The following is a 26,494-nucleotide window of genomic DNA, read 5'->3' on the forward strand; positions in this document are numbered from 1 at the left end:
GGCAAACCACCCCACTATAGTCTGCCAAGAAAATGTGAAAGCAGAGCCCCCGCCCCCAACGGTCAGACATGACTTGGCGCTTGCACAGGGGACCTTTCACCTTTCACATAATGTCCATATTTACCATTCCTCACAAAGATGTGGCTTAAGATCTCTGATCATTTTAGTTGCTTCTCTTAACTTCTTTTCAAGCTCTACCCTATATTTTCAGTTCAATAATCAGAACTGCACTCAGTGCATCAAGCATGGTTGTGCTCAAAAATTGTGGAAGGTGTTACAACATTGTTATATATAAAAAAAGAAAAATAAATCTGACAATCCCTAACATAGAATTAGTTGGTATATATCAGGTCATTTCCATCAAGTAATCCATCACAACTCTTACATCCCTTTTTAGACCACTGTCAGTTCAGACCACCAAGTGATATCACAGTTTTAAAAATAGGATATTTATTAATTTATGCTTTGCTTATAATAAATGAATTTTCCTCACACAGACACACAGCACTACCTTTCCCTATCCAGAGAGATACTTTTTGAAGTCCTTGCAATTATTTTAATCACCCAAAGTAATGTCGTGTTTCAATAGAAGAGAATAACTGTAGCTCAGGGTTGAACTGTGGAGTCCTTGGTGCTCTCTGAGATTGCTGGTGTCATGTTCATCGTTCCAATGGTCTGGGTACATCGTAACGTTTTGCATGTCAATTTCCTGATCCGTGTCTGTCATTTGCTGGGAGGGGAATTTCAGCTGTGCCGGGCTGTAATCTCCTTACTGTTACTGAGGAATGTATGTTTGGGTTATTGCATGTGTTCAAGGTTACTTTCCCAGGCCGATGTGTAATGGTTACCAACACCTGGGAGGGGGTGGTTGCTATGGTGGGGCGAGGGGCGGGATCGGGTTTGAAGCGAGGGTTTTTAGTTTGTATTTGGCGCGCTTTTGGTCATTCTCAGCTTTCTTTGTATTTGCACACTATTCTTTCAATAAATCAGTTTTCATTAAGAACCTGCTTGTGAGGCTGAGTATGTTAGAATAAGGCAACCATTACAGCTGGCTTGCTTGCAGACATTTCATTACCCAACTAAGTAACATCATCAGTGTAATTTAGTGTTGTCTGCAAACTTAGCTTCATCATTGTTCATGGCGGTGGATTACTCCAGTGAAGAAAATGTAAAAAAAAAAAAATCATTGTAAAGGTTGAACTTGAAGCCTTTAATTGTACAACGTACATGATTGTGAAGTACAATTTATTGTCCATTTACATAAAAGGCATTTTAATACAAATATATTTTAAGGCAGATACTCAAGTTTCCTCCCTTCCATTCTAACAAAGACTTGGGATATGGGGTCAGAGATTAAGGATAAATATTGATAAGGAAATTTACTGTTAACATATAATGAAGTACATTATTGTTTATATAAGATCTCTAAAGAAAGTTCTTTAGACAAAAACAAATATGTCTGTAAAATCCATAGAACACTGAGTTTAAGAAGATTTCCACCTCAGAAGTGAGAACACCATATGGATTACATAAGTCAGTGTAACTGCAAATGCAAAAACCTAGAAGAGAAGACAAGAGAAGAGAAGAGAATTTAGCATAGGAATTTGGCCAGTCAAGTTCATGTGCTTCTGCAGTAATTTTCCAATCTTCTCCTGGCTTTTCCTAACATTTGATCTTTTCCCAGAGCAGCAGCCTTGCAGTGCATCATTTTTCTTTCCTTTGCTATTATTTTAATCTTCTGTCCCGGCAGAGAAACATTTTCTCTTGTTTAGCCCCTTCTCTCTTTTTACTATAGTACAATCAGTTTTGGGGATCACAGGCACATAGGCTTTGTGCAGATTTTTATATAAAATTATATATATACCATTGGTGCAATATAAGTAACTTAGAGCATAACTATCAGCAGATCCACCACACCTGATGGCATTACTGTAGTACTGCAAAGTATCAACAAGCGCTGTAGCTATTAGGACTTGCCCTTCTAATGTCCATGTAGGTTGTACATATATCCACTGTAGCCATGTTGCTTTGCAGATTTACGTTAATATTGCAACATTAAATATTATTAACACTTAAAGATTAAGGGCACTTCTACACCACCAGACTCTCCAGCTCCTAATACTTCCAATTCCAGGTTAAAATGTCCCCCAAATTTATCCAGACTGTTTTAACAGTTTCCAGGTCCAGGATGCTGTGATCATGGGCACATTTGTGAGTCTAGGTTCCTAGGTTCACAGAGGACCAATAGCTAAACAGCGCTCGCCCTTTCCGGCCAATGACTGAGCACAGAGAACCACCAATAATTTAGTGCCTGGCCCTGCCCCCTTCAGGTCTGTATCAAGCACAAAAGAATTTCTAGCATCCTTCCAAGTTTCTGTGTTTGTCATGGGAGGCATGTCAACAGTTTGGGATTTTTACTCAATTTTGCCAGCCAGCTGGATTCCAGGAGCTGGGAAGCATGGCAAAGCTATATCTTCCAATACAGTCTAGATTCTAGCACGAAAATGCAAATCAGTGATGGCTTGCCACTTCTCAAGTGACAACTACTTGTGACACTAATGCCCCAGCCACATAACAGGATGGTGTCACGGTTAAGGTGTTGGACTAGGACCAAGTTGAAATCCTCTCTCAGACATGGAGATCCATTGGAAGACTCTGGGCCAGTCACGGCCTTTTAGCCATAGACTTGCTGTTGTAAGAATAAAATTAAAAGAGAGCCTCAAGTAAGCTGCCTTGAGATCTTAGGGAAAATGCAGGTGTAAGTCTAATTTTAATAACTAACTCATAATACAATAAGATGTATTGCAGTGGCAAGCCACTGGTCACAGAGCTACAGTATTTGATCACCAGGGTGCTTATCTCTGACACAGGGCTGGAAAGCCCCTAAATCTGTTCCAGTTTCCAATAGCCTGAAGAGCAGAACTAGGCAGGTCTGACTATCCCATTGAATTAATAGATCTTTCTTTGGTTTTAGCTGGCCGTGCTCTGGGGGTTTTATGAGATTTGCTGCTGGGCAAATGTTTATAGTACTGAAATGAATGTGAATAATAGTATGTTCAGCTGAGTATCTATAAGGAACCTATAGAATCTGGCTTAATTGTTTTAGGTGATTTTAATGTTTATGTTTGATGTGGGATTTTATTGTAAACCACAGCCCAGAGTCCCTCTTCTGGGGGAGATGGGCGGTGGCTAAATTTGAGTAATAAATAAATAAATAAATGGGGTCCTCACTAGTATAATATGTAGATGAGGAATTTTCAGGTTATACAAGAGTGAACTCCCTATGCACGTTCAACTGAATGCATATGTTAGGGGTGCCACAAACCTATGGTTAGGTTTAGGCTCTGTGTAACCAGAATTTATCACCATGGCCAAAGCTGTGGTTCTTAAAAGTAACGTAACTAATTAGCATCAGTAGGCAAGAGAGACAAGGGCAATGCACAGCAATAAAGACCTGTCTTCAAACTCACACACACCTAGCCATCACCCTTCACCCTCAATGTTAACTTCTCACAGGTGCTACATATGTGGCCAGAAGGTTAAAAGCCCATTTTTGTTTATTAATGGAAAATGCTGGAAGCCATATCTATTATTACTGTAGTAAGTTATGTCCAGCACTATGCATTCCTCTATATAACATTCTGTCCTAAGATCTATACACTGCAATCTTCAATTATTTGTTTTCTCCAGTGACTTGTACTTTATATAATACTTGTATTTTATACAACAATCTATTTATATTCTTGTGGTCGACAAATTCACCCACCACACATCTTAAAAGTACCTGGTTGAGTTCATGTTCTGCCTGAGCCATTTTAGTCATTTTCCATCCCACCCAGGGATAAGGATAAACTCAGTACAGGATATACATAGAAACCTCTTCCTTTCTTTGGGATCTTGAATCAAACCCCGGTTACTTACAAACCATGCCAAAGGATTGCATGTGTGCAGCAGTCGTCAAATCACAGCCAAAGAATGAGCAGTTCTTAAATCTGCAATGTCTATAATGTCATTTAGCCCATTTCTTTTACAACTACATGTGCCAATCATTTGAGGAGGACCATAGTTCAGAGGTGCAGCACATTCTGGTTTCAGACAGTTCCAGATTCAACCCTGAGAACTAATTATCCATGAAAAGAACTACTGCAGGTAGCAAAGGACAGGCAATGCTGGGTTAAACTCACAAATAACTTGACCCATTATAAAACAGCTTTTTAACAACATACGTCAGTGTAAGCAGAGCTGTCATCCAATCAGAGATATCTCAGTCATATATCTGTTACTCCATTAGCTGAATTTGCATATAAAGGTAAAAATAGTTCTGAAGCAGCACACAAACATATGGGAAACTTCAAGGAGACCTTCCCTCCTATGCAAAGAAAACTGGCAAGATGTTTCTTTAAGACAACAGTTTTTTCTGCCATTTTTATATTTTAATAGTAGAATTTGCTGCCTAAATAATCAAAATCTTTTTGTACCCTAAAGTTTTCTGTAAAAAAATATATCCAGTTCTCCTTAATCTGTAAATTTAACCCAGTTCTCTTTCAGTCACCCAGTACATCTGGAAAGCAGCAGATTGAAGAAGACTGACCTAATTATGGAATCATTTCAATGCTAGTTGAAGGACATATACTCACCACAGCTGCTATATCTAGTTGGTAATTCTTCCACAGTTCCTTATGTATTATTGTAGTATAGGCTTGCAAAACTGCTGCACTCAAGTAGAAAACTGATGCAATTACCTGGTAGAAAGCATCCTGGAAAAAAAGGCCATCACAAAAAATATCTTAAGAATCCTGCAAACTCTGCTATTTATAGGACAGCCAGCAGCATTCTCATCCCGAACTTGTGCCCCATAAGCATCTAATATGAGCAGATAGTTCAGTTTGCATTCATTTTCAGCAATGACCATTTATAAAATGCTATTAACATCAGTAAGGATTATGGTCTTTCCTACTTGCACCCAGCATGGCACAAAGATGCCCCAGCAGCATCCTCTTGTTTATGAAGGGTTCTCATGTTGCGGCCTTCTTCTCATCCATAAGCCATACCTGAAGCAGCTTGAACTCAAATGCTAAATCCTTTTGGTCTTGGACATTGTAAGACTGAATTTGAAATAGAACTGTGTACAAATGATGAACATGTTTTTGCTAAAATGTATGAACTTTTACTGAAATTTGAAACAGAAGAACAAGTGAAAGAATGTATGATAAAATGGGCCAAAAATTTGGTTACAATATACAAACGATACAGTGGGAGAATATGTGGCTGAAAGGACTGAAATTTACATTAACATTATAATCTTAAAGAGAATTTTTATAAAATCATGTATCGTTGGTATATGTCACCAGAAAAATTGTCTAGAATGTATGAAGGTACTTCAAATCTATGTTGGAAATGTGAACAAGAGGGGACATTTTACCATACTTGATGGCTGTGTAAAAAAGCCAGAAAATTTTGGACTCAAATATATATATACTAGTACAGAAGATTTTAAAGATTAATATACAAGGGAAACCAGAAGTTTTTGTTTTGGGACTGACAGAAAACAATTGGAAAAAATCATTGAACTTTGTTTTTATATATGATAACTGCAGCGAGATTATTATATGCAGAAAGGTGGAAAGATTTGATACTACCCACAATGGAGGAATGGATGGTGAAGATGATGGAACTTGCTGAGATGGCCAAACTGATGGCTTTGATTAGAGAAAAGACTTTGTCTAAGTTTAATGTTGACTGGAAACCACTTATTGACTTTTTGCAAGAAACACAAAAAAATGAAATTATGGTATATGGTTTTGATGATCAGTTAAAAATAGATTATAGAAAAAATGTAAGTCATATTGTAACCATAGAGTAAGAAGTTAATATACATTTATACTTATAACTGCTGTAAAAGAAATTCAGAATTCATTTCTTTATACTTCTTTTCCTTTTCCTTTTCCTTTTCCTTTTCCAGCACTTTTGTCTTTGCCTTTTCCTATCTCTTTTTTCTTTTTCTTTTTCTTTCTTTATTCTAAATATTATTTCTTGTTAGATTTTATTTCTGTTCCTTAAATTTCAAAAAAGCTATCTGAAAAAAAAGAAAAAGAAAAATGCTAAACCCCTGTTCAAAGTGAGTCCAACTATCAGTTGATCATCAGTTTACTACCTGCCAGAAGAAATAGTGAGGGTTGTAACAGAACCATTTCAAGGACTTATTACGTCCATTGACAAAGATCTTGTCCTGATAATAAATAGGGGGATAAATGTTATGGCAAAGGATGGCTAAATCTAAAATCTGAGCACGCATGTTAATGGTCGAGAAAGCAATCTCAAGACTGGAAGTGAGGTGGTGTCCTCATTCATCCTTCCAGTCCATGGAAGAGGCCAGGAAAGGGAAAGAAGCATGCTGTGGGTGAATGACTGACTATGCAAATGGTGACCATAGGAGAGATTTGTTTTCTGAGACCCTGTCTGAATTATTTCATTGATGGACTGCCGGCATATGTTTGGTTGCACCTAATGAGTATTAGTTAAAATGTTTTTGGCCAAAGCATGGTGAACTTGATTATGAGGACCAAGGGTTAAATTCATTTTTCAAAATGAAAAACCTAAATAACCTCAAATACATACTTGTATATTGTAGTAATGGAACCTATTAAACCACTCAATGATTTATTTTTTTAAAATTTAATTCCTGAGTTTTGTTGCCTGTATATTCACACATGCCACATATGCTCAGAATGTGGGAAATAAATAAGATGAGCTTGAACTCTTAATATAAAAAACTAAATATGATTTAATAGGCATTACTTAGACCTAGTAGGCTTAGTCCTGTGACTGAATACTATAGCTGAAGGATACAATTTGTTCAAAATGAACAGGAGCAATAGAAAGGGAAGAGGAATTTCACTATATGTTACAAGTATGTGCATCACTCAGAAATCCAAGTGAATTAATTTCTCAGTATAGTCCAGAGCATCCATTAGAAAAGAAGCAGAGAAACAAATGAATACTGTTGTTAGTGTCTAGTACAGCAAGGAAAGGATATGGATGATGCCCTTTAAAAACAAATTGCACACTATTCAAAGAGGCATGAATAGTAGAGATCTAGAACTTTAATTACATTAATAGCTCTGCCAAGCACAGTCCTTCCAGGAAATTCATGACTTCTCTTGCCGTTATTGTATCGTTCAAAAGAGGATCAGTTACCCTTCACTTAATACTAATTAACAGGGAAGATTTGCTTGAGGATATGGAAGAAGCAGAAAGAATAGGGGAAGTGCCCCTCTGATGGTGGAATTCTTGATTTAACAGAAATCAAATGTGTATCTTGGACTTTAGAAAAAGAAATCCAGAGCAACAGTGAGTAGGATTTCATGGCAGGAAAACCTAATGGGAAAAGAAGTTCAAGATGGGAGGGAGTTCCTAAAAAGGAAATACTAAAAGCATAATAGCAAACAAGCAATTCCACTGGGAGAGGAAGACAGTAAAAGAAGCAAATGCGGCTACATAAAAAATGTAGTGAAGATCCAAAAACAAAACAAAACAAAAATTACATAGAGGAGTTGCAAAATGGACCAGGTTAACAAGGAAGAGTACAAGTTGGTAGCCTGGAATAGTAGGAATGACTTCAGGGAAGCTAAAATTCAGAATGAACTGAAGTTAATAAAGATGTCAAAATAACAAAAAAAAAAGGTTAGGATTAGGATTAGGGTTAAAATACAAAAGGACAAGAATCTGTATAATATATGCTCACTGAAGACAAAATACTAACAGATTATAATTCAGTCTTTCTCAACTAAACAAATACTGTATGTATTTCACCAGGAAATGTGCAGAGCAAGACAAAGTTGCAGAATTGAATAATGAGATGAAAGAAACATAGCCATGGGAATATCCCGAAGGTTGATGAATTGCATCCTAGCATATGAAAGAAACTATGTAATGATCTGGTCAATGCTTTATTTATTGGCTTTGAAAAATCCTGGAGAACTTGTGAAATGCCAGATGCCTAAAGAAGGAAAATATTATCCCTATATTTAAAATTAGTCCTTTGACTATTATAATTCTAATACTCATGGCTGGGAAGATTCTAGGAAAAGACATAAAGTAATTGATCTGTAATAGAACTTAGCATAGATCTGACAAACACAAGTCTTGCTACACTAACATTATCTCATTTAATCAGATAACTTCCTAGGGCTGAGAGAGAGGGACCGGCCCAAGGTCACCCAGCTGGCTTTATGCCTAAGGTGGGACTAGAACTCACGGTCTCCCAGCTTCTAGCCTGATGCCTTAACCACTACACCAAACTGGCTCTCACTGTAATATATACCTTGATTTCAGTTGCATGACATTCTGATTAAGGGCATAATAGGGGCAACATGGCCTAACAATTAAGTGAATACATAGATGGCTCAAAAATTTATTTAAAAGGTGTCCATCAATAGTTCCAAATCAAACTGCACAGGGATATCAAGTGCAGTGCCATAAGGCTCATTCTTCAGTATTTGGTAGTATGTTTATCAATTTTTCATATAACACAGAATTTTGTGGGACCACAAATACAACAGAAACAAAAATAACTTGATAAATTACAGAAATGGGCTGAAAGCAACAGTTAACTAAGAAATCTGCGCACTTAGAAATCAATTGCTTTACAATGATATTTGTGAAAAATACATTGAAATAGTAGTTGATTACGAATTAAATGTGAATCAGTAGTATGATGTGGCTGCAAGCAAATGCAAAGTATGATCTGGTTTGCATCGATAGAAATACAGTTTCCAAATCACAAACAGTAGAATCTGCATTGATTAGACCCCATCCTGAGTATTGTTCAAGAATTCAGAAACACTGCAACAGGTTCAGAAAAGGGCAAGAATAAAAGAGTATCATGACTAATGATCAACTTAATCAAAAAGTCATGCTAGAATGATTGGTCCATTTGCAGACATGACAAATGAAAGAAGTCACTCCAGAATGAACAGGAAGACCTTCCATTTCTGTCCCATATTATTGGATCAAACGTTGCCATAGAATGGCTAGGAGGACGTAAGAGTTCCAGTGATCAGTAGCTGAATCATTCATTCTGAGGTATGGAGGTACTGTAGAAGACTAGAATCTGAAGATAATATTCCAGAGATCAGATGAAAACAGTTTGTCCCAATGTCTCCCTTCCAAACAGGGAATAAAATTGTAATGATGTCCAGATATGGACTTATTTAAAAAATCCTGTTCAGAGTCCATCATATTGTTCTGTAAGTTGTGTAAGAAGAGAGAAGAAAAAGGGCTAGTTGATTCAGTTCTTAATTCAGCTCCTGACTGATCAGACTTGCTATCAGTTCTTCTTAGATAAATTACTTTATAACCTCTGTTATTTTAATCATTCTTAACTAGGAACAATTAGGAAAGAAATTCAGAATTATAAGTCTAATTTTCCCTTAAGTGTATAACTTAGGGCTGAACGATTGCTAAATAAATGAAAGTAGGTATTATAATCTGTCACTTGCTGGTATGAATGTTGTATATGATACGTAAATGAGAGCTGGAGAAGGGGGTGGAATTTACAAGCTGGATACATCCATGACCTCCAGTGTTAGGATTTCCAGCACTTACTGGTCATAATAAGCTATGTTGAGGGGATAAAGGCACACTGCATGCCAAGGGTTTATGCAGTTCTGCTGTAATATTTTGTTTGTTGTGTGAGCTGCACTGGGTCCCAGTTTGCTTCCGGGTCCAATCCAAGGAGTTGGTCATCACCTTTAAAGCCCGACATGGCATGGGGCCAGGATATCTGAGGGACCGCCTCATCCCTATTACATTGGCCCGCCCCATCCAGTCATGCAAGGAGGGCATGTTACAGGCCCCATCTATAAAAGAACTCCATCTAGCAGGGTCTCAGAAGCGTGCCTTCTCTGCTGTAGCTCCCGCCCTTTGGAACATCCTTCCCCCAGACGTGAGACAAGCCCCCTTGCTCCTGGACTTTCACAAAAGATTAAAGACCTGGTTTTGTAGGCACGCTTGGAATGGGAGGGGGAATAATTACACCTGGGGATGGCTAGCGCCATGAAGTGATTCCAAGGGGCCTATTACACTCAAGGTCTGATTAAGATCTTTTCGCCATGTAGATTTTATTGTATTTGTATTTTTACTGTATTTTGTAATGTAATGGTTTTATATTTTAATTCTATTTTATTGTAAGCCACCCAGAGTCCCCCCGTAGGGGAGAGATGGGCAGTGAATAAATTTATTTTAAAAAAAATAAAAAAAAAATATCAGTGGTGGCTTGCCTGCCATGGCTCTGCAAGAGCAGGAGTGGTCCATTCCCTCAATGGCAAATTATATCAAAATTATGAAAAGGAAGGTTTTCCAAGGAAGACATGAATATCCTTAGATATTAAGTTCAAGGTTAGTTAAACTACAGTAGTTAGAATTTCAGGTTATTCTGTTGAGAAAAAAGCTTAAATCCAAAAGTAGGAGAATTAAACAAGGATCAGTTCTGGCTGTACATCTTCCAGTCAAGTGTCCAGCTTACTTCACTGTTAAAGAACAATTCAGCTCCTTTTTAACAACATAAAGTGAAAGCATACTGCCAGTGCCAAGTGCTTACTTGAGTATCTTATAAAAAGGCACTACAGGTTAATGTATGTCCTATGCAGTCAAGTTTCCAGAGTCACTTGTTGAGATGGGTGGCTATAGAAATTAAATAAATAAATAATAAAATAATTGCATCATTTGATGTTCTCTTTAGAAGAGTGATTATTTCCTATTGTCAAAATCTGGAAATAAGTTTAGATAGAATTGGTGTTCTCCAGATATCTTGAATGGCAATTCCTTTCACCATGCAGGCTGGGGATTATGGGAGTTGATGTCCAAAATGTCCCATCAGAAGTGGGAAGCATGAATTGATACTTCGTGACAAAGTAGCACAAGGACCTTAAGGCATCGTCCTTGAAAAGACAATAGTGAGAAGTCTAGGCAGATGGTTTCCACTGAAGCTAAGGAAAGCAAGGTGTAACCAGAATAACCTTGCTACTCTAACATTCCACTTTCACAAGCACAACCAAATTGCTGTTAGCAATTCATGAACTTTTAAAAATTCATGAGTTATAAAGGCACAGAGCAGCCTCTTGCAGAAAGGATCCATCTAACTTTGTGTTGTCTCAGCATGACAGATGGGTTGCCATAGCTGTGTGTCCTTTCCCCATATCATCAAATGGCTAGACTGACATCATCTGAAGCCATTTGCTTCAATACTTCGACGATGCGTCTTTCTTTTGCACAGCTCACCAGTTTATCTGCATCGTGTGAGTTTAGCTCAGGAGAGAAGAGGCATATGGTGCACTGTTGTAAGATCTGATATTTTAGAAAGAGGTAGCATTTAATATATACAGTATTAGTATCTCTGAAATGACTTACCAAAGCAACCCAAGCACTTTTTCCACCGTGAGCTCCACACAAATATAAGAGGAAAAGCAGTGTAGAAATGACAAAGCAAAACAAGGAGACAAACATCACCCAGCCTTGACTCATGGGTATAAAAACTCTGGTAGAAGCAACAAGGATCCAGACCAGGCCACCAAAAACCTACAAGAAAGTATAAAAGTAGTTTGTCACTAAAAATTAACACATTGGCTAGATTTTCACAGTGTGCTAAACCAGTGTTTTTCAACCTTGGCAACTTTAAGATGTGTGGACTTCAACTCCCAAAATTCCCCAGCCAGCATCGCCAAGGTTGAAAAACACTGGTCTAGCTTATGCTAAAATAAAGCATAGAAATAAAGTCCCTCCTTAGCGGGGAGATGGGCGGTGATAAAAATTGGACAAACAAACAAACAAACAAGACTGGGTAGCTTGCGGTTAAGCATGTTATACAAAGCCAACCATGGTGCCTTTACAAGACCTAAACGGATTTAGAAGAACACAGTTCATGGTATAAAAATTCATCTATATCCATTCTTCCTCCAAGAGTAGTGCACAAGATTTCTATCACCCTGCCTTATCTTTATAATCAAACTGTGACACTGAGAGTAACTGGCCCAATCTCACTCTGTTAAATTCATAATGGACTTTGTCCTTCTGGTCCTGGCTTATATCAACCCCGATGCCATACAATGCCCTACAACTACAGAAGTCAGTTAATTGCAATGGCCACCCATCTCTTCCTGAGCTGCTTTTCTCTGCAGCTCAGTGCTTCCCTAAAAAGTGCTAACCTCGGGTTAACAAACTGCTCTGTGACCTTAATTAGTTGATTAGAACCCTCCAGGGGGCTTGCGCTGCTATCGGAAACTGACAAGAACCAGCAAACAACCAGTGCCAGCGCATTCCTTTCAATGTGTATTCCCCACTGTGGGCCTGCTTACTCTCTTGTAATGCCTTCCTCTCCAACGAATGTAAATACAAACTTTAATTACCTTCTTGCTAATTATCCCAGTGCCTGGGTGAGCATTCCAAAAGGCAGGGGAGTAGGAGAAAAGGGCTATAAGATTTGCCCTTTTACCCAGCTTCCTCATGAGTTCCTCTGGAAACCTTCCCTGCCGTTTGGGCTTACCTGGCCATTTGGGGTTGTATCCTGATGCTGTAAAGCAAAGGAAACGTGATTTTCACTTAAGGACCGAGTTGCTGGTCCCAATTGCAGTTGCTAACTGAGGACTACCTGTATCTGTGCTGTTCTATATCTTTCCCATTTCCATCCCACCTTACATTAACTTAAAGAATTTCTAAACCAAAAAATGGTTTTAATGGTGATAACAGAACAAAAAGATAATAAAGTGAAAGACCCTTACAACAAGGAAGGCACACAATGGGAAGAACAATAGCTTGATGGCATTTTTCCCCTGATCGTGAATGATGGATAAGACCTCTGTCTGAAATCCCATCAAGGCAAGCTATGAACTGGGAGATGTCACTTATCACCAAAGGAACAGCATGATGGATATGTATGTATGTATGTATGTATGTAAATACTAGCTCATCAATATATCAGTTTCCTTCAGGGAACTTGGAGCAGCTTACTAATGAGTTACCAGTACGATACAGTGTTTACCATCTTCTGCAAGGAACAGCTATATTACTCTTGGGGAATTCAGATACTAGATGATGTTGAACCATTTGCTCAGTTGGCACAAACTCATTCTCTGTTGTATAGTTATATTAAAGTATTTGCCATCCAGCACTTTGCTCACAATTACATTCCTTTGAAGCTTGGGTTTGCTCCAGCATTTGTTTCCCAGCTCTGAGAATGTGCAAATACTTTTGTAACCCTACTACTGATACTGGCTTTATTGCTTTTTTATGTCGCCATCTAGCATTTTGCTTACAGATTTAGGGTTTCAGAAGCTACAACGCCACTCTCCTCTTCCAGTGAGAGATGGCTGGGGGGGGGGGATTTTTTTCCCCCAGTCCGAGGGGACTTCAGGTCATGAGAGCAGCAAGGACTAAAGCAGCAGGTTTCCTGACTGAATTTAGGACTCAGACTCTGCCCAGAAGCAATGGGAGAACTGGAACCAGTTCAGATCAAGCTGGCAGAGAAAGTATAAACAGAAGTATCAGGGATATATTATTTCTTTTCAGTGCTGCTATACTCACAGTTTCTGTCCCTCTATCTCTTTGCCAATTTGCCTGCAGCGGATTAATGATTGCCAGCTTTCGTTGTAACTATCTCATTCCCCCACTACTTTTTTTGTTCTAGAACTATTTATTTCAAAACCATTTGCCCTGATAAGCCTGGTTAAAAAGGGAAACTAGAGTTATTTATTTAAACACTTAGCCTGGAGAGAGCATTTCCTGTTCCATCCCATCCAGATTCCAGGTGAAAGGATGGGGCACCTCCTCTTCAAATACAGATTGTGGGAATTTAATTACCTGCCTGAGTGGATCCCTTTCACTTGGGAAACAGCTACAACAGATCCCCTGGAATGCAGAGGGGATGTGCGAGTGGAGCCTGAATATGGCAGGCTTGTGCTCTCTATTTCCCATCAGACCCCTTGCTACAACTTACTACTGAAAGAGCCACACCTCCTAGCAGAACTAAGGACAAGGTACTACATTTACATCCGGTTTACATTTTTCTTTAATACCAAAGATCCCTGCATAATGGCCCTAACTGTCGGTTGCAACTGAGTCACAAATGTAAGATGGGTGCCTATATAAATTTAATAAAGGAATTTAATTAATTGTTGCACAGCAATTCTACATTAGCTGCCAAAGCAGACATAGACTTTGTTCACACAACACCCAAACTCTAGTTATAATTAATCTTCCCAATCCAGTTATAATTAATCTACTATAATATAGCTATAGTAATCAACTTCTAGTTCAGTCCTTCCCACAAGAGGAAGGTCTTTGGTTTCAAGGGTGCTCAAAAATGCTTGCATTTTTCTCTTCATATGCAGATACACAATACTGCATAGTTTATAAATATTCCCTATCAAGTAGCTACGTTGCCACTACACCAACCTTCCCTTACCCAACTCAGTGGCTGTGTTTATTACCTACAAGTTCTTCTACTTTGCACCAGTGTTTGTCAGGTAGCAAACAACAGAGAAACAGCCAATTATGTGCTTTTCTTAATTACCCTGATATTGTCAATTTAGTCTTGGATATTTTGGATATTTGAATGCTAATTTCCTTGTGCTGGTTAATGACCACAGTAAAGACTACTACTACTAAGTGGAACCCAAACCATGACTAGTATGATATGTCAATCAGGTGATACCTTATCAGCTCCTAATATGGGACAGCTTCCTTGTTCCTTGATTTCCCAACCTTGAGAACATTTGCATTTGCCCTTCTCAGCTAGTTTTGGTTGCTAGGCTAGTAGTATGGGTTCTTTCAAATGTTCTTGCTTGCATAAATTGATAGAAACTCCTCTTCAAGCACAAATACTTCGCTGAAATTCTTCCTTCTAGGGGCAGCCATGACAGACAGCATTGCTGAATTCAGCTAGGACCCTTGTTCATACCAGCTAGAAGAAAAACTAACTTTACATTTAGAACCAGAACCAAGCAGCCTAATTAGATGCTACAGTATATCCTCTTCCCCGGGTTTATATCCTAATAATCTACTTTGCAATTACGTGCTAAATTGCTCTGTTGGGCTGACTAAAATTTGAATTTGGGAGGAATTCTATGGGAGTGCAGGAATTTACCACCCAAGGTTTTTGTGAAGACAAAATAGGGAGAGAAAAACATATCTCATTTTGAATTACTCAGAGTAAGGGCAAGAAATATTACTTTTTTCCTGACTGTACTTTCTATCCTGCTTCAGTTGGACCAAATCAAAGCAGCTTAAAAAGTCAGCCAAAACAAAAAATAACATAGTACTAGAAACCATCATCATCATACACAAATTCCCCCTAAACAATGTACCTCTTACTTTGAAGACAAATACTCCAAATCCCCCAAATAATCATTGTCTATGCTATCTAATAAGCAAGAATGGTACATAGGAAGTCTGAAAACACTGCTTTCAAGGTAAAAGGCAGTATTGCTCCTGGCATCTCTCTCAGCTGATGGGGAAAGTAATTCCTTCCAATTCTAATGTAAATACTCCCTGTAGAAATTTACCCACACATGGGAAGAGGAAGCTGTGACTGAAGACATAGGCTTTGTCTGTAGTCTGTGTCATGGCTCCCTTCAGCTGTGCCATCACAAGCAGATTAATTTGTGTGGGGAGCTATAGATGACCCAAGACAATGCATGGATGACGTACCGTAGCTTCTTGGAGGAAACCAGTAAGAATAGGCAATAGGTCAGCAATTTTGTACTAGATGAGGAATTTGGATCACTGCAGTCCCAACACATCAAAAGAGCAACAGCTTGGGAAAAGGCTGCACTGTATGCCCCCACCCCAGACCCCACCTCTCTCCTAGAAAGAGATCTTTTTATTTCAGGAGCTGACAACCCACTTGTTTGTGGAGAAACAGTGATGCCCAAGTGATACCCCCAGGTAATACAGGTTTTAAGTTTTCTTACAGGTGGAAGTATTTGTCTTAAAGCAACACAATAACAATACATTATTAGCACTGCTAACATGTAGTGTTTAGTTCCTTGTACTAAACTATAACCACCAGGTCTCGAGGTTCCTGGTCCACTCTTTGAAGGACATCTGTATGGGCTTTGTTGCTTCAGAAGCAACTCTAGACCTCATGATCTCATGATATTGGCTGGCTTTGGAAGCCAGATCATTTTTGGTCTGCTCCACTGTAATTCAGCTGCAGGCAAAGGTGTTTCCATCGTCACAATATAGTGGCACTGCTGGGTGGCCTGTTTTCCCAGTGGTGTGCATGGGGGGGACTCTTGCCTCACCCCACCTCCCAAATTCAAGGCAGCCACAATCCTCCCCACCTGCTTCCCCACAAGCCTTTCTGTACGGTCTGTGAAGATTGTTTCATCCCCCTCCCAGCAGTGGAAAAACTGTCTACACATCAGGATGACCCATCAGCTCACCCCGGGGCTAAATTTCCACAACACACCAGGCTAAAATCACTGGTTTGTAGTTCAGTATACCATGCAAACACAGCCAGCATGATGGAGGTTCTAGCACTGTGAATCCATATTTCAGAAGGTAACCTTTAAGTAGGATACAATGCTGAGCACTAGAGTGTTCGGGGAGTGAGGAGAGACCTGCTGAGTGTGAGGAGAGACACGCTCAGCAGGTCCTATTAACAGAATGACAGGAATGTTTCAAAAAGGGCTCTCCCTTTCTCTGAATGATATAGCATGGCTACTGTGCTTGCAGGACAGGCTAAAGGTATTTTCTCTCCCACCTCAGATCTCAAATGGCATCTACAGCCCTCCTCATTTTTTTTACAGATGACCCCCATTATGGCTTGGACTTGGATCCCATCCCAGGACTTACCTGCAACCACACACTATTCTTAGGCAAGAAGTAGTTCTGACTTCATGCACAAACTGAATTCCCCTGCCACATCTGGCAATTTGCAATGTGGTGGGACAAGAATAACTGCTGCTGAATACAAGGTTGACTTTCTGAGACACAGTAAAAGAGGCTTTTTAAAAATATTTGCTGCAGGGTGTGTCACCAGACTGTGTGCAATTCCTTTTGACCAGCTCCCGCTCAATGCTCAAAAGCAGCTCACCAGCTTACCTTAGAAAGAGGTATAAGCTGCTAGACATACAGTCTTCCCCAGCTTACATCAATTAATTCACTGAATTATTACCCCACTACCTACTGGACATTTGGGGAGGGGAGATTCAGGACAGAATTATACAGCTTAAGACAGACAGAGATTTCCAGAGTTCCCAAACCTGGCTTGAAATACTAAAATGCAGGAAGGAGATTTGCAGGAACAAAAACTGAACGCGAGGTGACATTTAAACATATCCTACCACCACTCTTCCCCAAGTCACTTTATTGCCCACTTTTCTTCCAGCTAAATTCCAAAATCAGGGAAGATGCTTCCTAGACCCCCTTTTTCCTCCAAAATCTCATCTCATGTCCCATATCTTTGTCCACTGCCAAGCTGAAGTGCTACCCATCCATCCTTGAGTTAGCAGAAAATGACATGTGTTGTCTGCACTGCTGATCCCTACCCTACTTCAAGTCACTGTAGTCACCTGACTTCCCTAACAGATTTCTATAAATCTTGAGGCTGTCTTTTCTGTCAGGATAATCTGATCTGATAACAACGTTGTTACAATGTTATAGCTGTTTCATTGACATGAATTGAAGATGAAATGAAGGCAAGACTGTGGGGACAAGCAGAAAAAAATATGTTAATGGGGCATGCTTATGCTGTGGTAAGATATAAGTGGGGAAAGGCCACTTAGGAAGTCTTAAGAAGCCCAGCTGGTCCATCAAATCCAATATCCTGCTTCATACTATGGTTAACCAGACACCACTGGGATATCTGTAGGCTGGGTTGTATGCAAAAGTTGAGCATCACTACCACACCTTGCAGCAGAAACTATTGTTCAACTATTCATTTGCTAAAAGTAGAAGAGCACAATTGGAGACCACGGACTATACTTGGCCTTTGGTTACAAGCCAAATGCTGCATTCCAAAAAGTTGGTACGAACAGGATAAAGAAGTTAATGAGATGTGGACAAAACCTAACTTTGATTTGATGCGGAGATAAATAAGATTACATAACATTACTAAAATACAGTCAGAGTATCACATATTTAATAACTTGCTCCTTATTTCACATTAAAAATTACAATTTGGACATAATTTTGGAGGGCATTTGAGACCACACCCAAACACTTTGTTGCCTTGGCACCTCAGATGCACATAAATACCCTGTTATATGCTCTTTTGTAAATCCTTGACTTCCTTGAGCTATCCACCATTAGCTCAAGGTCCATCCTAGCCAATCATCTCAGCTCAGAAGCCTTTTACATGCTTATAAAATTCCATTTTTTGCCCCAATGTGCATCACTTTACACTTCCTTATACTGAACTATATTTGCCATCTAAATGCCAACTTCCCATTCTGGAGAGATCCTTTTGGAACCTATCACTGTCCCCTTTTAACCTTTTTTAACAATAATTTTATTAAAAATTACAATTAAAAAGATAAAAACTAATACAAACTGAACAAAATTAAAGAATAAAAAGAAGAAATACAAAGTGCAGAAAAGAAAAAGAAATAGAAAAATAGAAAAGAAAGAAAAAATAAGAATATAGTAAAGAAAAATAAAAGTAATATATAAAGAAATGACTTACCCCTTCATCGCAAGTATAAACAATTTTAGTAACTTATCACCTTTTCTTAAAATTCAACAAATGATCTCTTCCTCCTATATCCAATCTCTTATGTTTAAACAAATCCTTAAAGCCTTGTTCAGTCCTGACCAGCAAAAGTCCATTAAGGGTTACCAGAGATAACAGCATATCTATTTTAACGTTAACCAAACAAGCCAACTTTATATTCCTTCCTTTTACTTTTAACAATCTTGATCTTTAGTCCCTTCAAATAACGTCCTAGAACTTGATTTCTTTTCATATTTTCTTTGTCCCTTCTCACAAAATTCTTCAGAGATTTAACAAGCCTTTTTTATAAAACCAACATAGGAAAATTATCCAGGTCACTCTCTTGGTTTGTTATTTGTATATCCCTTTTAATTATTAGGACATCAGCCAGTTTCATTTGTATGTCCAGTGTAGCATCTTTTTCCATATCATTCTTGTAGCCTGTCATTTTTAAATCCACTTCCAGATCAGTTTTGTCTTGTCCAGTAAAACTTGTTCCTCTTCCATAACATCTTTTAAACACAGTCTGTCTATAGAGGCAGACACTCTTAAAATTAACATCTGGATCCATTTTTCAAAAATATCCTTCAATATGTCCAATGTTAAAATATTTTGCTCCGTTCTGTATTAGTAAGTCAAATTTAAGTGTTCTTCTTCTTTAATTGTAATCTTTAGTTCCTTCTGGTCCCCCCTAGTGTTTAACCTTCAACCCATCCTATCTTGCTTTTTTTTTTTAAGAATTAAGAACAACAGCATTTTCCCACAAGAAGGATTCTTATAATTAATTTCAAAATCATATATCTAATCCATCTGGACCCTTAGTCCATTTGTAACTTTCCAAAATCAAAGTTCCAATCACCCTTTTGCTGTTTATTCCAAAAGAAAAAAAATTAAGTCTTTAAACTTGTATTTAAAACTTCTTTTGCTAAAGATTGAAGGAAACTCACCCAGTGCTGTAAAGCCTGTTGATCCAAAGGTTCCTAGTAGCTGAAAAGCAGTTAACAATTTCCAAAAATGATTAGAAAAGGAAGTATTTGAACCCAGTGTCCTTAAAGGCGCTGACCATGGTCTGAGCAAAAAGATGGCATTCCCTCGTCTCCCAGAGCACTAATCCCACTGGAGACTGCTGTCTTGCAGTCTCCTCACAAGGAGCAACTGATGGAGCACTTGTGGGCAATCTCAAGTCCTCTCCTTGTCTGGAGAAGAATTACAAAGAGCCAGTCTATTTGCCAACTCTTCATTCTGCCACGGTCATCAGCTCCACTTTTAGCAGAGCTGTCTTCAGTTTGCCATTTCTTCTCCAGAAGTGTCCCCTTTTAACCTTCTAAAAAAATAGTTAGCATCAACAAACTTAGCCACTTCAGCTATCACTTCTGGCTTATAGTATAAAACAGCGTAAAACAGCACCAAGTCTACCCACATAGACTTTCTTGCATGACCAAACTTCATATCAGTCTACATCCTGGAAAGGCAGAACCATGAAATGGTATAGTGGTGGTGAATATAGAAAAACAGCAAGAAAATTTTATAAAAATTCTCTTTTAAATTATAATTCAGAGTGAACTTCAAACCTTTATTCCACACGTTTTCCCATTGTTCCAGGTTTTGGGATAGGTATATTTGCCCAACCATGTCAGCACTGCGGGAAAGTAATGTCAAAGGTCCATTGATTTTATGCACAGCAGCCTCTAAACTACACTCAGGCAACATACTCCATTGCGATGCAGATACATCCCCCTTTGAGGGGGAGATGGGCGGTAATAAAATGTGATAAGTAAATAAATAAATAAATAAAATAATATTATATCGAAAGTTCTTAGCTCATGTTTTGTTGGTATTTAACTCCTTATAAACTGTCAAAAATGTTTCCTGGACTAACAAATGTTTGTTGGAAATGTTCACAGGGTGAAGGAATTTTCTATCATCTTTGGTGGACATGTGAGAAAGCAAAAAAATGTTGGGATCAAATATGTATTACTATTCAAAAGATTCTTAAAGTGGAATTACAGAAAAAAAAACAGAATTGTTTCTTTTAGGTTTGATGGAGAAGGATCTTGAAAAGCGATATGGGACTTTGCTTTTATATAAGATTACAGCAGTGAGACTTATATGCACAATGATGGAAGGATTCACAAATACCTACAGTGGAAGACTGGATTATTAAATTGATGGATTTGGCCCAAATAGCTAAGTTAACAGCATTAATAAAAGAAAATACTTTATCTGGATTTGTTTCCACTTGGCAACCACTTTTACACTACTTGCTTGTGTTAGAAAAAGATGAAGTACTGTTTTTAGGTTTTAGTGACTGAATGGCTTGTATTGATAGAAATAATGTTATTAAGGTTTAATTAATGGTAAGAGATTATATTTGAAATTTATATATATATCTGTACTGGAGAAAGTTGGACGCTACTTTCTGTTTCTGTTTTCTAACTATTTGCACTTTTATAGTTTTTTTTCCTTTAGTTCTGTATTCTAACTTTTCTATATTGGTTTATATTTTATCTATACTCTGAAAATCAATAAAGCTTATATAAAAAAAATAGCAAGATGATTTAAACCACCCCCAACCTTTGTATCTTTGCCCATATAGTTGTAAGAATACAGGGCTTCTCTGGATGATCAAGCCTTCTGGAAAACAAGGATCTCTTCTAGAACAGGTTTTCTGAAGAAGAGGAGCTTCAGATCACGCATACAGTATCCTTCATACCTACAGTGGTCTCTTCAGGGTATATTATATTGCAACCCATTCTTCCTTTACCGGGTAGATTTCAGATGCATTGAGATTATAACTCTACAGTTCCCAACCAGTGTGAGTCACTGGACATTCTGGATGGGAATTAAGGGAGCTATTGCCCCAGCACATTCAGAGGACAGCAAGTTTGGAAAGGCTATACTAATCACATGCATAAAGTGAGGAAACAAGACTTGCTTTATCCTAATGCCATATTCCACCCTATGAATATTATAAAGGATATTGAATGTCCCAAATTCAAAGATGGTGGTAGCCACTCAGGTGGAAATGTGGATTTTAAAAGAAAAGGCAGAAACAGCAGCAGCAGCAGCAGCAGGAAGGGAGGATGGGCTTTGCAGATGAGTAGACTGGGCTTTGCAGATGCACAGCTTAGGAGCATACCTCTAAATCCTTGATAGCTGTTCTACAAATGCTCCCAATAAAGTTCAAAGTCTTTTTTTTTTAAAGACAGCCTGCATCAGTCCATAGCAGACTACCTGGTTTAACAGGTTTCTGGCAGCTGCTCCACACAAAAATGAAATGGGCCATTAATCCTTTATCCCCTTCCCTTCCTCCTAGGATTGGAGCCATAGGTCTGTCCCCCCTCTGGTCTTGCAACACCCTCTGCTTTATCTTTGCTCACTATCAGTTTCTCTGGTATTGTATCAGGTGGGTGGGAAGCCAATTTTAAGCAACCGAACTATGTACCCATTCTCTAATCTTTCACTGAGTGGGCACCACCTCTGTAAGCTTTAGTATTTGCTGTTTCCTCAAGTCTGCAGTTTATTATCAGTTTGTTTAATGATGAAAATAAAGCTAGGTGTGCTGGAATCTCAGGCTTTTGCAACAGGTACACACTCTGTCCACCTCTTTGCTACTACCCTTAAGCTTTTGGGATAGGTATATTTGCCCAACCACATCAGTACTGGGGGAAAGTAATGTCAAAGGTCCATTGATTTTATGCACAGCAGCCTCTAAACTACACTCAGGCAACATACTCCATTGCGATGCAGATACACTACTATAGATTTTTGGTCAGTTCGTGCAAAAAGCTTTTTCTATGTGCAACCAATACTCAAAGTTTTAAAAAGAAGTTATCCTTTTAAACATGACAAAAGATGGTATATTTAACCAAAATAAATTTAGGTCTATATGGCTGAAGCACAAAACACATACAGACTTGTTGGAAAAAAAGACCCACATGTTTAATAAGAGGGGAACATTGCTCAAATTACTCATTGACATTTTCCCTAAGGCAACATATATACATATATATCCATCACATTATTCCTTTTTGCAGTAAGTAACATAATGCATATCTGGGTGGAAGGATACATTTTTCTAAGACTTACCTAGCCAGCAATAGACTCTATCTATCTATCTATCTTGGACTGCCAGAAGATCAAACCAGTCCATCCTCCAGGAAATAAAGCCAGACTGCTCACTTGAGGGAATGATATTCAAGGCAAAACTGAAATACTTTGGCCACACAATGAGAAGACAGGACACCCTGGAGAAGATGTTGATGCTAGGGAGAGTGGAGGGCAAAAGGAAGAGGGGCCGACCAAGGGCAAGGTGGATGGATGATATTCTAGAGGTGACGGACTCGTCCCTGGGGGAGCTGGGGGTGTTGACGACCGACAGGAAGCTCTGGCGTGGGCTGGTCCATGAAGTCACGAAGAGTCGGAAGCGACTGAATGAATAAACAAATCTATCTATATCTATCTATCTATCTATCTATCTATCTATCTATCTATCTATCTATCTATCAAATTTATCACCCCCATCTCCCCCCAAAGGAGGGACTCTGGGCGGTTAGCAGATGAATAAGAGAAAGAGTCCTTCCAAATTAGGATTTTTTTTTTCCTTGATAAAACTGCCCTGTCCTATTCATGGCATTTTTACATAGTCCAAACTTTCACTTGTAGCTTTTTGCGTTTTCGTACCATGAAGAAATCCATTAAAGAGGAGAAGAATTGGAGAGCTTCAGAGCACTGTTTCTTTGGTAAAACTAAGAACTGTCCATCAGGAAGCTTAGAAGCTAACCCTCAGCTAGGGGCCAAGCTGTATGTGACTATTTTTAATGCCAACCACTGATCCAGAATCCCAAACCTAAGATGAACCACTGCTTAAGTTGGAGGACGATCTGCCTCTCCCCATATATCCCTTCCTTATAGCAACACTGCCACCAGCTGCCAACCAACCATCTAGTTAGGAACTGGCAGGTTCTCCACAAATGATTTATAACATTTTTTAGAATCATCCAACCATTGTTGGAGTCAGTAATGAAGACTGGTTTTATATTGCCTCAAAGAGGCTGGATGATGCTATAAGTTACTTGTAGGGAAGTGCCCACAACGTACTACTCCAATGGCAAAGCATATAGAAACATAGAGAGCATCACACTGTAAGTGCAATGAAGAAGCTGCTCAGCATGGCAGGATGGAAGGCAGCAGGTAGCCCTTGACCCCAATTCACCACTTGAAACTACTACTTGATTTCACTTAATAATAGGGTGAAATGACATACAGAAATAGAAACAGAAACTTATTCCTTCTATTTCCCCAAACCCTTTGGCTAGATCCACTGTCTTGGTTAGTAGCATGGGAATAAGTAAGTCTGTCTGGTCCCTGGGTTCTTGCTCATTCCAAAGAGATAGCACTCCCATTAATAAAGTAGCCCATAATGATTCCCACTAGGAGTAATAAACTATAAGGAGTCCAGTAAATGTCTTCATGGTGGCCAACCATGGAAGCCTGCAAGTATGAAATGAAGGCAAGATCACCATCCTACTATTGTCCCCCAGTAGCTGATACTGAGAGGTACAGTACTTCTCATCCTGGAGGCAGTATGTCTTCTCATCACTGGAGATAAATACTTCTGTTTTGTAATCCCCATTTAAGTCCTGCTACACTGCATTTTGTTCCATCTTTTAACTATAGCCTCCCTCCCTCCCTCAAATACTTATCTACTACTGCAAATACAGAAGCTCCAATGGAACAAATTTCTGCAACCCAATGCTTATACTGTATTATCTTTTCTGTTGTTTGACCTTAAGGACTGACTTAGATTTAAAGGAAAAAAAATGCTTGTTGTGCCCAAGAGAGAGAAATGGGTTAAAGTTGGCCTGTAAAAACCTGCGTCATAATCAGACAGGATTTGAAGTCCCACATATAGTAAATTTGTTTCCAAGAAAAGTAAACGATTCATCCACACATTCTGCTTGCCTTAGCCTAAAGACACCACCACAGTAACCTTCCGCTGAGGACACGCTTGATATTCCCCTCCCAGGTGGCCCACCATCCATAATTTCTTGCTCTGGTACAAAAACAGTGATTTTCAACTTCTGCCAGCACTAGCCATTCCAAATGGTCAAACTTCAATGAACTGTTCCATGATAAACTGCAGTGGGGAGGGGACTGTTGCCCTCTCTTACTGGCCACCTGAAGCTACTGCAGGCACATCCCCTGCTCTTGTCCCTAGCCAATAGTTTTCAGAGCTGCTCATCTGTTGGCAATGGGAGAGTCAGGGCTCTTCCATTGTACCAAAGATCTCTCTTACCTCTCTTGCCAATCCAGGCAAGGCAGGAAATATGGGAAGAGAAGAAGGGGAAGAGGATATTTTGGTTGCCCGTTCACCCAGCACCACAAAGACTCTCCTCCCCCTACAGAGTGGGAAAGGGGGATGCAGTCTTCTGCTGTCAGTTCTTTGATCTCTATGGAATTGGAGAACAGGCACCAAAGGAGGCATTTCCCACTCTGACTCTCCCCCTCAACATACACATCTCTGATGCGGACAGATTCTCTGACCAGGCAGAGTAGAGGTTGGAAGTGCAGCTAACACTTCTTCAAGGCAGCATAGTTTTCTGCCAACTCCTTCACTTCAGAGGAGACTTTTATGCTGTCATTTGGAAGAGCCCTTAGTTGGCATTGTCAGGCTCAGAAACTTAACTACAAATCAGGAAATTCCTGATTCAAATACCACCTCTGCCAAATATTCACTAGATAGAGCTAAGAAAGCCACTATCTCTCAGCTCCTTGGAATATGGAGGATAATTCACATTTAGGCTAAGATAACAAAGTCACTAGGAGTTTCACAAGAGGTCATGATTAAAAAAATAAACATAATTTTTTGAACTTTGCACACCATGCTATAGCTCGTAGAAGTGGGAATTTTTACACGCTGCAGCTTAGTTGCCAGCTTACTTACTCCTATTTAGCCACATTGCTATGTTGTAAATGTTGGAAAGTGAGGATTGTGTAGGTTATAAGTAAATCGTATTGTGAAGTTTTTGTATTTTTTGCTATTTTTGTGGAGGGGGTTCCCTGAGACCTGAAAATTATTGCAAGGGATCCTCCAGGGTAAAAAGGTTCAGAAAGGCTGCCTTAGAGTGACAAGGGAGATACAGACAAATCAAGAGCATTATGGGAAAATAAAATAGCAGACAGTGCATCATCACCCATCTTAGTCTATTATCCAAAGGGCATTTTGTTGGGAGAAGGACTTAAATCTGGCTTCAATTTGGAGAAATAGCTTGCTTGTTGAAACCTTCTGAGGTTGGAAAGGGTAGTAATCTTGCTGAGTTCATCAGATGTGATTCGAAAGATCATCAACTCCATCTTATAGATCAGCCTTCCCCATCCTAGGATCTTCCACATGTGTTGGGACCACATATTCCAGAACTTAAAGCCCCCATACTTCATAAACTGCTGTTAATTCTAATCTCAACAGATCTGGAAGGAACCAGGTTGGGAAATGATAATATGGAGCTGTGGTTGATCTGGTATAGATACACAGAGACATCTAGATCTCAATCTTTCAGTAGGACCTATTATGTGAAAATGCGTATATCTTTGCTGCTTCAGTATTCACAGTGTCAGTCACTCTATTCATGTCTCTTGTTTGCTTACACATCCACAATACTCTGTAAGACAATCCCAAGTATTTTATTTGCTTTTTTTCCCTCTGTGTACAGTAAAATCTTTTAAAAGCTATTAAAACAGATTTACAGGATGCCCAGATGATAGTTGATTTGTTTTTCCCTCTAT

The 26,494-nt window shown here is 39.0% G+C and overlaps 1 protein-coding gene across 1 annotated transcript in view; it reads right to left on the bottom strand.

The window, feature by feature from the left end:
- Positions 1 to 1,195: 1,195 nt before the first annotated feature.
- MAL (mal, T cell differentiation protein) overlaps positions 1,196 to 26,494 on the bottom strand; it is a 33,915-nt gene continuing 8,616 nt past the window's right edge. The window contains exons 2-4 of the mRNA XM_063289918.1: positions 11,410 to 11,577; positions 4,638 to 4,757; positions 1,196 to 1,559 (exon numbers count right to left, since the gene is read on the bottom strand). Coding sequence (XP_063145988.1) covers positions 1,485 to 1,559; positions 4,638 to 4,757; positions 11,410 to 11,577 — 363 coding nt within the window. The 3' untranslated portion in view covers positions 1,196 to 1,484. The remainder of the gene's footprint in view (positions 1,560 to 4,637; positions 4,758 to 11,409; positions 11,578 to 26,494) is intronic.

This window comes from Candoia aspera, chromosome 1 (assembly GCF_035149785.1).
Source record: "Candoia aspera isolate rCanAsp1 chromosome 1, rCanAsp1.hap2, whole genome shotgun sequence".
Taxonomy (NCBI): domain Eukaryota; kingdom Metazoa; phylum Chordata; class Lepidosauria; order Squamata; family Boidae; genus Candoia; species Candoia aspera.